Raw genomic sequence first — 14,393 nt, 5'->3', positions numbered from 1 at the left:
TAGCTTTCTATAAGGTTGACTTTACAACCACCATCAATAAGGGTCGATTAGACTGGTACAAGGTGCCCACTAGAACTAGTGGAAATCATATGCCAGGCTAACTTCTCACACAGCCTTTCTCTTTCTTTTTCCACGCACATTTCTCTGTTACTTCTATACCTTTTGCCATACTTAAATTTTTTATTTTTTTTAAAAGTTTCCAAAACCTTTATTTCGTAAAGGATAATGCAATACAGTCTCATACATAGCAATCTGCCCATCAGAAGTGTTGAAACCAACAAAAGAGTATCGAATGCAGTCTTCCTTCCCATTCTCAAATTCAACCCCCCTTTCCCCAAAACAAATACCCACCCAGCACGCTTAGGAGGGCAAAGTCCTTCAGTTCGGCCGTGCAAAAGTTCAAAGTACAAGAGTCCACTCGTAGAGCGAGAACGTGTCTCTGGCTCCTCGGCCAGTAGAACTATACAATGATCTGCGGCATTTCCATCTTCCCACCCGCCCAAGTTGCCTCACCACTATCTCCCGCTACACCACAGCCTCCCAATCTCACAGCACATCACAATCGTACTCCCTGCGCGCCTGCCTCTGTCTCTTCCTCACTGCTTCCCTGTTTCAGTAAGTAAGTTGTCAGGGGGCCCCATATGTCCTGCGGCCGCAACCTTATCGGTAGTTGCTCTGCATACTCATGTAAATATTCCTGCCAAGTGGACATGTCATGGAGCCAGTCCTTAAACTTAATGGCTCTTCCCCTACCCCATCTGCAGGTCACCTGTCTTCGTGCCAGGATGATACCTATGGCTAGGAACTGTTTGTGAGGTGTTTGTATATCTCTCGTCAGACCCAGCAGGGCAATTAGGAGAGTCAGTGTCAGCGGTTTGATCACCATGTTGGTTAACCCCGAAAATACCTAGTCCCTGAATGAAGCTACTTGGGGGCATCTCCATGCCAAATGCATGAAATCCGCCTCCCCTTGACTACAGCGCAGGCATCTATCATCTTCCCTAAGGTGAATCTTATGTAATCGCGCCGGGGTATGATAAAGTCGGTGCAGAAACATGGAGTGCACCAGTCGAAGTCTACAGCTACTGGAAATGGCTTCCATTTGAAGGCAGGCCGCTTTCCACTGATCATCCGGCAGGGGACTGTCTAAATCCGCATCCCATTCCCGGCGGGCCCGAACGGGATGAATGGGGGGTGCGCTGCGCACCCGTTTTTTTACAACATGGAAATGACATGTTTAGGGGCCTCAGGTTGCAACATGCAGTGCACTGACTTAATTGTCTCCGGTTCCTGCGGGAACTCCGGGGTTTGAGCCCGAACACTCTGCGGCAGGCGTGTGTAGAGGAACACGTCCATGGAGGAAAGCGGATAGTCACCAAAAAACTGCTCTTTGGAGCGGAATTTCCCTTCAACATATAGGTCACCCCATGTTCCCAATTTTAGTCTTTCCAGCATACGTTGGCAGATCTTTTCACTCAGGCAGTGGCTCAAAGGCACTCTAGGGGAGTACATCAGGCGTATACCCTCTGACTTCGCCAACAAGTTCCAAGCTCAAACTGTGCACTCCACTGTGGAGGGATCTTTGTATCGCTCCTTAGCGGGCATATACACATACTCGGACGTCGGGACAGGGGCCATGTAGCCGTCCTCTACTGCAAGGTGAGGCATATACGGGGGCGGGTGAAACCAGTATACCACAAAGTGTGCCTAAGCGCTATAATATTGCTCGAAATTAGGGACGTCAAACCCACCCGCGCAGTGCGGCAGCATAAGTGTAGTTAATTTTAGCCGTGCTTGCTTGCCAGCCCAAATGAGGCGCACTAGCTGTGCATTGAGCGTACGAAAAAAAGGCCCTGGGGTAGTAGGGAATGTTTATAAATAAGTATATACGTTTCGAGAGTATGTTCATTTTAATTAGCGATATCCTCCCTTCCACTGATAGGGGTAGTTTAATCCATTTGGAGACATTATCTGTAACTTTATCCATGTCCTGCCCAGAATTAAGTCTCAAAAGAGCGTCCCGATCCCTGGAGACATGGATACCCAAATATTTAAAGTCATCCGTCTCCCACGTCAGGGGGTAGTCCAACGTGTGTGGTGGAGTGTGGTCAGTCAAGGGGAAAACCGCAGATTTATTCCAATTCATTTGTACTCCGGCCACCGCGCCAAACTTGGGGATTTCCCTCAATACTGGGTTTAGATTGTCCTGTGGCTTGTGCACATACAGCGTAATATCGTCTGCATAGAGCGACACGAGCAGCTGCCTGGATGGGTATATAAGGCTCCTATGGTTATGGTGCTGGCGTAGCTTCGCGGCGAGGGGCTCTATCGCTAGGGCGAATAAGACCGGGGGGAGTGGGCAACCTTGTCTCGTGCCCCTGTTAACCGGAAAGCTCGCTGATCTGGAGCCATTAAGGAGGACTCTGGCGCACGGCTGGTTATACAAAAACTGAATCCAGTTAACAAAGGAGAGGGGCATCCCCATGCGATGAGGCACCCCTATCAGGTAGTCCCATTCGACAGAGTCGAACGCTTTGGTGGCGTCCAAGAAGACAGCCACCGCCGCGCTCTTTAGGTCAATGTCTTGTAGGACCGCCAGGAGCGTACGTAAATTATGTGCTGTAGCCCGGTGGGGCACGAAGCCCGCTTGGGCAGGCAAGACTAGCCTTTCTAAAAGTAGGTTAAGCCGCGTTGCCAACACTTTGGCAAGAATATTTGTATCGCTGTTGAGGAGCGATTCTGGCCGATATGAGTCACAGAGCAGCGGTGTCTGACCTGGCTTCAACAGTGACATTATTTGTGCCTCCCGCATTGTGGCAGGTAGGCGACCATCCTCCAGGGCTGCGTAAAACACTGCTTTAAGTATGGGCGCCAGGGTAGTCACGTAAGCTTTGTAAAAGTCTATAGGAAGACTATTGGATCCCGGCGCCTTCCCTGACGGCATGGACATAAGGGCCTCTGTGATCTCATCGACCTCCAGGTCGTGCGCTAAGAACTTGCGCTGTGCGTCCCCAAGCCACGCCAGCGCCATGTCTTCCAAATAGCTCCCAATTTCTAGCGGAGTGCCTCTCTGTGACGAATAGAGCTTTGTATAGAACCCCACCATGATTTCCATTTGATCTGGGAGATTACGATGCACCCGGCCCTGGTCATCTTGCAATTCCGTGACATAGTTGTTAAACCTAGGGGCTCGTATCGCGCCAGCAAGTGCCCTACTCGGCCTATCCCCCTCACCATACACACGGGCCACGTGGTATTTCCCACAGAATTTGCACTCCCTGCCCGCTGCTTACTCATATTCTGATATTTTCTCTCTCAATTTGGCGCGCGTTTCCCCGATGTCTGTGCCAGCACTTATTTCCCTCTCCAGTGTTTTCAGTTCCTTTTCTAGTTTTTGTAGCTCCCTCCTAAGGTCTTGAAGTATACCGCCCCCCTTTGCCATGCACCACCCACTTACTGTCACTTTGAATGCCTCCCATATCGTTTTTAGGCTTGCAACAGAGTCGGTGTTCCTAACAAAAAAGTCCTGTATGTCTAGTTCCATCTCTATTTTGAACACTATGTCCTGCAAGTGTCGTGGATTTAGTCGCCATCCCAGGAAGGGGGAAAGATCCACCGGAGGAGTAATCGTCACCAATACAGGGGAGTGGTCTGAGTACGTGCGGGCTAGGTGCATTGCCTCGCCTATCCAGTGCGCCATGCCCAGTGCTACCAATACATAATCTAGTCTGGCCCACGTGATATGTACTGCTGAGTGGTGCATCCCTTCTTTCTTGCTTGGGTGCAGATGTCGCCATGTATCCAATAAGTGATCTGATTTAAAAATGTTTTGTAAGGTACGTTGCGTTGTGGTGTAGTGCGCAGCTACAGCATGGGAGCAGTCACATTTGGGATCCAACACCGTATTAAAGTCCCCCCCCATATATGACATAGGAGATTCCCAGCATGTTAAGCTTGCCTCTGAGAAGAAAAAGGGGGTGAGCGTCAGGGCCGTAATAGTTTACAATCACAATTTCGTGAGAATTCAGACTCCCCCCACAGTAAGCAATATCTCCCTTCTGGGTCAAGATCCAGCCCTCCCTGCACAAATCTCACCCCCTCTTAATAAGGATGGCAACCCCTCTGGAGTAGCTGGAGTAGGAGGCAAAGCAGCGTGAGAGGCCCATCGTGAGGCGAACGGAGTTGACCCGCCTTGTGGGAAGTGTGTCTCCTGTAACAGGGCTATATGAGTTTGGTAGCAGTCTAAATATCCCAATATCTGCCTCCGCTTTCTCGGGTCATTCAGGCCCCTGACATTCCAGGACACTACATTCAAATCACTACAAGTTCCGCTGCTGTTGGCCATGAGTCGTACGCAACGCAATCAGCCTATTGTAAGAATCATACCCGTCTTGCCCTATCTCAAAGCGTGCCTGAACCCTCCCTTTTCTCCCCCAACCCCCACCCACACCAGCACCCCCAACTTGCCAGGAATAACTCTCCCTCCCCCCCCGCCCCCCCCCCCCCAGTCGTCCAACACATCAGTTGTCATTTGCCCCAAATAGTCCGAAACTAAACTCTTAATCCGGGGAGTGCCCTCTAAAGGGGACCGCTAGGGGCTCCCGCACTATCACTCCACCGCCCTATTTCACCCATCAATACCCCCGGTGATCATGGGGTATTCTGTGACGGGACGTCGGCGAGTGCCCAGGCGGCAGTATCTATCTCAACATTCAATAAACAGTAATTTTACATCACCAACTCGGAACAGCTGCCAAGAGTCTTTACAGTTCAGAGCTATTATTGCTCGCTGCTGCAGAAATATTCCATCAGCCAGGGTCCGACAAGGGCGAGTGGGATCTGGATCTTCTCCTGGTGGCTTCGTCCCTCAGCTCCGCGCTGCGATCACGCTTCAAATACTCTTCAACTTGCTGGGGAGAACTGAAGAGATGCTGTTGTCCCCTGTGGCTGATCTTCAGTCTCGCGGGGTAGAGCATGGCGTACTTGATCTCTTTGGCCTGCAGCTTTTTCTTTACAGCCGTGAACTTTCGGTGGGCTTCCTGTACTGCCTGGGTAAAATCGGGGTAGAAGGCCAAGGTGGTGTTGTCGTAGCGCACTTCCCCTTTCTCTCGGGCTAGGCGTAGAACTGTATCACGGTCTCGATAGTTTAGGAATCTTACTATCACCGGCCGAGGTGGGGCTCCTGGTGGAGGACGCGCCGCCAAAGATCTGTGTGCCCTTTCGATAGACATATGGGCGGAGAAAGAGTCCTTACCGAAGAGCTCCCCAGTAGACGTTCCATAGAAGTCCTCCAGCCTTCCAGTGTTTGTCGATTCGGCAAGGCCCAGTACCCTCGCGTTGTTCCTCCGGAAATGGGCCTCCAACTCCTCATTTTTATCCGCAATGATCCGTAATAGTTTGTCCATCTGCAGCATATGCTGCTTAGTAGCGCCTGTCCCATCCTCCAGTGTTGATACTCTTTGTTCTGCTTCCTGTAGGCGCTCCTCGTGCTGATCCAATTTCTCCACCACCTTGTCCAGTCGGCTATTCATGGCGTCCATTTTGGAGTCAATGGAGGTAAGGCTCTGTTGCATTCCTATCAGGAGGGCCTTCCAATCATCATTCCGTGGTCCTGGGGGGTCCGGGTCAGTCCGGTCTTTGGGGCTAGAGCCAGCTGTCTTCCTGGTCTCAAAGGACAGCTTTGCCTGCTTGGGCTCAGTACGCCTCATGTCCTGCTTCAGGGAGGGCGGTCACGCCCCTCGCGCGGGAAAACCGCGGTAGGCCCGATAGAGTAGCTCCTCCGGCCCAGTTCCCCCCCTCCACAAGCAGCATCAACACCCTAGGTCCTCAGTGCTCACCTCCTTTTCCTCGTCACTAGGGCAGCGCCTGATCCGCTATAGCTTAGCGCGATCCCCCAAGCACAGTGACAGGGCGCGTCTTCTCCTAGTTAGGGGGGCACTGCTGCCAATTACCACCATGCGCGGGAGCACAGCGGCAATCCTCAGTTAAAATGGCGCCCTGTGGCCTACTCGGCCGCGTTCGAGTCCCACAAGCAGTCGTCACAGTCAGTGCTTCCTGCCCGCGAACGCTTACCACCGCCAGGACTGTCCACCGGGGCCTGTGTCTCAGAAGGGAGCCCCACCGGTACCTCCAGGCGCTTATATGTCCAGTGCTAGGCCTCTAAAGTCAGTTCGCAGGCCGCCCGCAGTTCCCCACGCGTCTCCCCAGGAGCTCGGGCACCTCGCGTCGCCCAGCTCTGGGTTTCCGCGTCGGCGCTTTACCTCGCCGGGACCGGCGTGCCGCTAGGGTCCGTTCCCCAAATGTGGGTCCTCGTCGCGCAGTCCAGCGCCCAGACGCCACACCACTCCTCCAGCAGCACCGCGGCCAGGCCTGCAAATCCCCGGCTTCTCGTAGCTTTGGGCTTCAGGTGGGCGCTCCAGCTCGCTCGCCTCTTTGCCCCGCCTCCAAGCTTCTGCTGCTTGCCGCTTCTCACCCTAGCGTCGTGGAGGCCTCAAAGTCGGTGCCCGGCATCTTCTAGTGTTCCGCTGTCCGATGCTGGTAAATCCACCAAGTTACATTGCGAAGGATGGGGTTTATGTAGGAAAAGCCGCCCGGTTCGGCGGGAGCATCACTGCAACGCGGCCATGTCGGTCAAGCGCCTCCTAGCGCCCCCCCTACCTTTTGCCATACTTGCAACTTATTGCTTTGCATTTTAATGTTGATATATTTATTAACTGGTGCTTTTATGATTTTTTTTTGTTCTGTACAAAAGGAAATGTGCTCATCATTGCTTTCTATTCTGTTTCAGGCATGTGAATCTATGAAAGATACCCTAATACTGGATAAGAAATGCGTTACTTACCTGTTACTGCAGTTATCCAGTATAGGTATCTTTCATAGATTCACATGCAACCCACCCGCCTCCCTCGGAAGGGCTCACCTAGTACTCTCAGTTGTTTCTCTATATAACAGTGTGCCTAGGAAAATCTGAGGGACTAGAGCTCCTTCCAGGAAGGTTCCAGAGGGTGGTGACAGCTGATTGGTTGTTCTCTAGAGTTTGGGCTTTAGTACAAAAGGACCTGGATATGTTACTAATGTGAGGCTTTAGGCCTATTACTCTATATATCTAATGGGACATTACGGGGACTCCAATCCCGACTACGGGGAATGATTCAGGCATGTGAATCTATGAAAGATACTAATATTGGATAACTGCAGTTACAGGTAAGTAACACATTTCTTTTAGAAGCTTAATGTTGTCCTATGGTAGGAAAAGTCAATGCTTCATTCAGGTACAGTACAGTACAGTGACTTACACGACCAATCTACAGGAGTTAAGGTGAGTGGTGGGGGCAGAACACCAGTGGTACAAGTGCGGTTGGATGCAGGGGTGCTAAACAGCTTTGGGTGCCCAATGTTACTCTATGGGGATTGGCCTTCTCGTAAAGTGGGTGCAGGCTCGGACTGGGAGGCAAGTTGGGCTGAACCAACAGGGGGGCTTGGGCCTTACAATTCTTTGGGACGTACGGACACCTTTGATCCTCTTCTCCACAGCCCAGGGGCGACTGGTGCAGAGGGGTCTTTAAGTCTGGTCTTTCTTACCAGGAGCAGTCGCGGTATAGGGGGGCCCCCCATATGACCACTTTCTGTGGGCCTAACCCTGTCCCAGAGTTCCTAAGTGTGCCACCACAAAGATGGCCACTTCTGAAAAGTCGTACCCATATCAGGTTTGGCCACCATAGGGGTGATACTAGCCAGGGGAGAGTGTGCACTTCTAGCTGACCAGCTATTTTCCTGCCTGTCCTGGTGCCAAAGGGCTCTGGACAAATGGGGGACAGGCCACCTCTCCTGTGAGGGGAGCCAGATTTACATTTCAAAGGCGAGAGCTTCCTTGAAGCTTGTCGGCCTAAGAGTGCTAATCAGTAGGTTATCCTGAGGGGGAGGCAGGGTGCTTCATCTTCCTGAGCAGGCTTTGTTTCCGACCTCTTGAGAGTAAAGGCCCTCGCACTTGGAGGTCAGAAATCTGTCTCGGTGGCAGGCTGGCAGAGACCAGTCAGCCAGCACACCAGAGGCTGGTATACTTTTCAGGGGGCACCTCTAAGGTGCCCTCTGTGTGCATGTATTCACAAATCCACCACCGGAATCAGGGATGGATTCGTGAATGCGAGATGTTTGATAGCAAACAGCCATATTTTCAGTGAAGCCATTAAGTAATTTGGGAGATTGTTTTAACCAGTGTCCAGCGCATGTTCTAAAATGGCTTCCCTGTTCACTTGGACTGGCAATAATGGAACTGACCAACACATTGTATATCTGCTCATTCAAGTATGCTCTCACATGTAATATCAAGCACCCTGCCTTAGGGCTGTAAGGATGACTTAGAAATACTACATACAGTGTAGGGGGACATGGCACAGTCGTCCGGTCGTGTCCAGTCGCGTTTCCACTTTTGTCTGCACCAAAACTCACAGCCTGCGATGGTAGCCCTGCATGATTTTGGTTAGAAGCCCGTTAGGATGGCAAAATTCATGCTGCAGCCCTTGGTGTGCCTCTTTAGTACCTCATGTCCTAGGTCCAAGGGCACCATGCACTTGGTACTTATAGAGGGTGCTAAAGGTATTGCCCATTGGGTTAAAAAATGTACAGTTTTGGGAAAGAGATCTAGCACTGAGGACCTGCTTAGCAGTAACCCAGTGCTCTTCCAGTTGAAATCACATCAATTACCTGGCAAAAAGTGGGAGTGACCTAACAAAAAGGGGTACTTTCTTACACACTTCCACGCGCAGACACAGCATTTCAGATAGTGCTTTTAAAAAAGCTTCTCTCAGGTACCTCTTTCTCTCGCCTTCACTCATTCTTCTTTTTCACACACACTCTCTTTCATGCACACACATGCAGACATCCAACTCACAAAAAACACACACTGGTACCGTACTCTGCCTGGCAGTAGAGGTGCTCCATTACTTTGGGGGTGGACGGAAGGGTGAATAAAAGTTTTGTTACTAAATGCTTCTGAATACAGGCACATTAAAGGCTCTCCCTGCGTCTTTGATGTGTGGCACTCGCATAGTTGTGCAAACTGCAAAGCACACATTTTTAGGTATGTTAGGACACAGGGTTTCACTAACAGTTATTTTAATACTGCTTCCTGTAAACTTATGTGTGCAGTACTTTCTAGACTTGTATTAGTGTCCTTTTCAGAGTAGGACACCTCACACTCAGTAATGCCCCCTGTTTTCATCCATTCTGAGCTTAAGATCGCTCTATTTTTCCCACACACACTTTCCTCTAGCTTTACCTTGCAAAAATTGAATGGCGAAAACCTTGTAATCCTGGTAGATTAAGGCCATAATGAGATGTATTTCACTTGTATAGCGAGTGGCTACCACTAGCATGACTGTGTAGCGTTGTTACTTTGTTCAATGACACCTTGAGCCAGGCTTGCATACTTCTATAGAGAGGTGCATTAGTCCAACTACTTGAAATGCAAAGAGAGTTTGGTGTCTTGGAGGATCAGAGGTCTGCTCTCATTGTGTTGTGGTAAGCTTGGAACTCTATCCAAGTGAAGTGGTGTCATACAGAGGTGGAAGTAGACGTAGAGTAACTGTTTTTAGGTCTCGCCTATGCAGCGCGCGCGGTCTATTCGAAACATGCTGTATTCAGTTATGGATTTGAAGCTCCGCCATTCTTTTTTATTGGCTGTTGTTTAATGTCCTTTCTAAATGGTTGCTTTTCATTCGTGAATAGGCTTAGTAGTCCATCCTTAGTGACTCCTTGTCTCCTTTTGGAACCTCCCATAAGGACCTCTTTTACTTGTGTTATTACTCAGTGTGTTTCATTTACAGTGTGTGAGCACTATTTTTAGGTCTCGACTATTTCCATCCCGCAGGGATAGATAGGCGAGAATATAGTAGGCAGTTCAAAAACTCTACCAAACTTGCGGATCGCGTACAGTTCATGTGAGCAATGCGCGTGCACGCCATCGCCAGCCACGTCACACCACCATTTGTCTGTGCCTCGCACCAGACTTCAAAGGCTGCCGCTCCCCCGCATCAGACTTCAAAGGAATGCGCTCCCGCCACAGCAATGCCAAGAGCTTGTTCTTCCTTTTCATTACGTCTTTTCCTGCTTCATTGCACGTAGCTTCCTCTTTTTTCAATTATCACCTTACATTTTCTTCATTTTATGTACCCATTTCTTCTCCTGTTTCTAACATTCCTCATCCTCTCACCCTGTCTCTTCCTATCTCTCTTCCTCTTGATTCGCGCTGTCCTTTTATCCTCTTTCTTTCTCTCTGTCATAAGCTGCACTTTTCCTTTTCCAAAGCCCTGTTTTCGCCTCCCACTCGTATCTACCTCCACCGTTCCTGTTTTCTTCTCCTATCGCATTCCCGCCTCTTCTGTCTACGGCTAGCTTTCTTCTCCTATCTCCCGTCTTTTCTATAATCTTGCCTCGCTTCTCTCCCTATACAGTGTCTTTCCCTGCTCTCGCGTTGGTCTGGCCGTGTCTCGCGTCTCCAGCCCCCTCCTCCCACACCGTGTCTAGGCCCTCCCCAGCCGCCCCTGTGCAGCAGCCACATACATGGCCCGCGGAGGTCAATAAACTGTGTAATTGCTGACTTCAAAGGAATGCGCTCCCTGCCCCAGCAATGACGAGAGCTTGTTATTTTATTTACCCATCCCCATGTTTTTCTTCCTTTCCATTACGTCTTTTCCTGCTTCATTGCACGTAGCTTCCTCTTTTTTCAATTATCACCTTACATTTCTTCATTTTATGTACCCATTTCTTCTCCTGTTTCTAACATTCCTCATCCTCTCACCCTGTCTCTTCCTATCTCTCTTTCTCTTGATTCGCGCTGTCCTTTTATCCTTTCTTTCTTTCTCTCGATCATAAGCTGCACTTTTCCTTTTCCAAAGCCCTGTTTTCGCCTCCCACTCGTATCTACCTCCACCGATCCTTTCCTTCTTATATTTTGTATGCAAAACAAAAACACTTTCTCCACAAACTGCACTTTTATCCAGTCTCGCCTCTGGCTGTCTTTCATGCTTACACGCCTCTCCAACAGACCACTCACACTGCCCCCCTTTCACACAGACCACACACACTGGCTCCCTTGCACACAGACCACACTACACCCTGCTGCACGCCACACACTGCTGCACGCCTCACACTGCTGCACGCCTCACACTGCTGCACGCCTCGCACTGCTGCACGCCACGCACTGCTGCACGCCACGCACTGCTGCACGCCACGCACTGCTGCACGCCTCACACTGCTGCACGCCTCACACTGCTGCACGCCTCACACTGCTGCACGCCTCACACTGCTGCACGCCTCACACTGCTGCACGCCGCACACTGCTGCACGCCGCACACTGCTGCACGCCTCACACTGCTGCACGCCTCACACTGCTGCACGCCTCACACTGCTGCACGCCTCACACTGCTGCACGCCTCACACTGCTGCACGCCTCACACTGCTGCACGCCTCACACTGCTGCACGCCTCACACTGCTGCACGCCTCACACTGCTGCACGCCTCACACTGCTGCACGCCTCACACTGCTGCACGCCTCACACTGCTGCACGCCTCACACTGCTGCACGCCTCACACTGCTGCACGCCTCACACTGATTGAACTCTATTCACTGTCCTCCAAAGCATTTCCTTAGCGCAGCAGCACTCGCATTCACTCCCAGCCCCTCTGTTTACTTATAAATGTAAACCTGCTTTATTCTGTGGCGCGCGTGTTTGAAAGCTAAACACTGCGACCCATAAGCTTCCCTCAATGCGGTAAACGATCGGCTTGACTTAATAAGCCCCCCCCCGCACTCCCGCACTCACCGAGGTTGTCCCAGCTGACTAGGAGCTCAGGGCACCTCGTCACACCTAAAACGCGGCGGCCATCTTAGCTTGGGAATAGCCTCAGGGCACCCCAGTGGACACTATAAAAGGACACCCAAGGAAGGATTTAAAATCACTGTATGTTGGACCCCTCCTGAGGCGGATAGCCGGGAGGTAGTTTGTGATTTTAATTGTTTACTTTCTGTGTGTAACTTGCTTTTAAAAATACTTTTTAAACTGTGGAGCGCGTGATTGAACTCTATTCACTGTCCTCCAAAGCATTTTCTTAGCGCAGCAGCACTCGCATTCACTCCCAGCCCCTCTGTTTACTTATAAATGTAAACCTGCTTTATTCTGTGGCGCGCGTGTTTGAAAGCTAAACACTGCGACCCATAAGCTTCCCTCAACGCGGTAAACGATCGGCTTGACTTAATAACGCACTCCCGCACTCACCGAGGTTGTCCCAGCTGACTAGGAGCTCAGGGCACCTCGTCACACCTAAAACGCGGCGGCCATCTTAACTTGGGAATAGCCTTAGGGCACCCCAGTGGACACTATAAAAGGGAAGGGCATGGCTCCGCGCAGCGGACGCGTACTGCGGGCGCGCCGGGGTCGCGCCGGAGTCGAGGCAGAGTCCGGCCCGCCTGCGCCCGTCAGCGCAAAGGAAGCGCCAGACGCCAGAAACCCTGTCAAAATCCGGAGCGGTAAGATAGTGTATTCAAAACTAGAGCTACTAAAGCTACAGCGTCCTGGTTGCGAATGCACCATACTTAACCCTGTATACACTACTAAGCCCCTTGTATGCTCTTGCGGTTTCTCCCTACTAACCCCAGTTCGGCAAACTCCCCCTTCAACAGCCAAGCCCCTAACAATCAGAATTGGCCTGTTGAACGTGAGATCTATGCCGAAACACTACTCTGAAATCCACGATCTACTGTCTAACCACTCCCTTGACATTCTTTTCCTAACGGAAACGTGGCTCCAGGATGACATGGACACTGTCATGAACCTGGCCACCCCTACAGGATACACTACCCACACCCTAAACAGAAACTCCAGGGGTGGTGGGATTGCGATAATGACCAAATCGCACCTTACGTGTCAGCTAACTAAAGTTGATATCAAAGACAGCGAATGCGCGCGCTATAACATTAAAATTAACCCCCAGCTCAGCATGGTAGGACTCTGATCTATAGGCCCCCAGGAGCAGACGTTAAATTTACTAATTCACTTCTGGAGAACCTATGTTCACAGATCACTGAAACTGCAAACTTTACTATTATTGGGGACTTGAACATTCATTTTGACCGTACTGCAGACTCTAAGATCAACACATTATTAGCTGATCTGGCTGCCCTTCAGCTAGACCAACTCGTGAAAGGCCCCACCCACAGTGGTGGACATCTCTTGGATCCCATCTTCTCTAACATGACTAACTCACAGGTAGAGACACCCATCCCTATGACCTGGACCGACCATTGTCTAGTGGTCATGTCAATACCCTGCAAAAACATCCTGCTCGCTAAACCCACTCAGCAGGTTCGGAAAAGACCTTGGAGGAAGCCTCGTATAGAAGACTTCCATGGACTTCTTGCAACCAGCCCCCCCCACCTAGCGAAGATCCTGACCAAGGGTACGACCAATTTTGCGAATGGATCAACCGAGCCCTAGACACCCTGATACCAGCCAAATGGATTAAGGCACACACTCATGAATCCAGCCCCTGGTATAATAATGAACTCTCCGCACTGAAAAAAGAGTGCAAAAAAGCCGAAAGATGCTGGAGAAGAAACTACGACCCTGCCCTCAAAAGCCTGTATATCCAGTCGCAAAAAACCTACCTCTGTAGGACCAGGGCAGCTCACTACGCCACCGAGATTAAGAACAGCCACAATGCCTCTAAAACCATCTTTAAAATCCTCAAAGAGCTCAGTGCCAAAAAAAGAGTGGCTAATCCAAACACCTCACCTGCACTGTGCGATAATATGGCCTCATTCTTTTTAGAGAAAATCCGGAAAATCTACTGCACCTTTCCCACCATTCCCCACCTCGTTTCCTCGATTGACTTCAACAGACCCAACCTTTCTAGCATCCCGGCACTCAGCCAAGAAGATTTCACTAAAATCTGTAACAAAATCAAATCTGGCTCACCTGCAGACCCTCTCAAACCCGAAACCTTCAGAGAAGCTGACGTAACAGTCCTAGGCCCCCTGAGAGACGTTATAAACATGTCCTTCTCTACAGCCAGAATCCCCACCAAATGGAAACAAGCCTGGGTATCGCCTATTATTAAAAAGCCCACATTGGACCCTAACTTACCCGAAAACTTCAGACCGATATCACTCCTCCCATGGCCAGCCAAGGTAGCAGAAGCCCATGTAAACACCATCCTGACCAAATACCTGTCATCCAATTCCATCTTGGACAGGTCACAACATGGATTCCGGGCTGGACACAGCACCGAGACAGCCCTACTAAGTGTGACAGAACACCTCCGTACCATTCTAGACTCTGGCGGAACGGGAGCACTGATTTTACTTGATCTCAGTGCTGCCTTCGATACAGTGTCAC

The 14,393-nt window shown here is 50.5% G+C and overlaps 1 protein-coding gene across 1 annotated transcript in view; it reads left to right on the top strand.

Annotated features, from left to right (window-relative positions):
- LOC144768560 (phosphatidylinositol transfer protein beta isoform-like) overlaps nucleotides 1-14,393 on the top strand; it is a 372,071-nt gene that overhangs the window by 193,517 nt on the left and 164,161 nt on the right. Inside the window, exon 5 of the mRNA XM_078652332.1 lies at nucleotides 6,036-6,043. Coding sequence (XP_078508458.1) covers nucleotides 6,036-6,043 — 8 coding nt within the window. The remainder of the gene's footprint in view (nucleotides 1-6,035; nucleotides 6,044-14,393) is intronic.

This window comes from Lissotriton helveticus, chromosome 7 (assembly GCF_964261635.1).
Source record: "Lissotriton helveticus chromosome 7, aLisHel1.1, whole genome shotgun sequence".
NCBI lineage: Eukaryota > Metazoa > Chordata > Amphibia > Caudata > Salamandridae > Lissotriton > Lissotriton helveticus.
The sequence above is the reverse complement of the archived record's forward strand: the minus strand, read 5'-3'. Positions and strand labels throughout refer to the sequence as shown.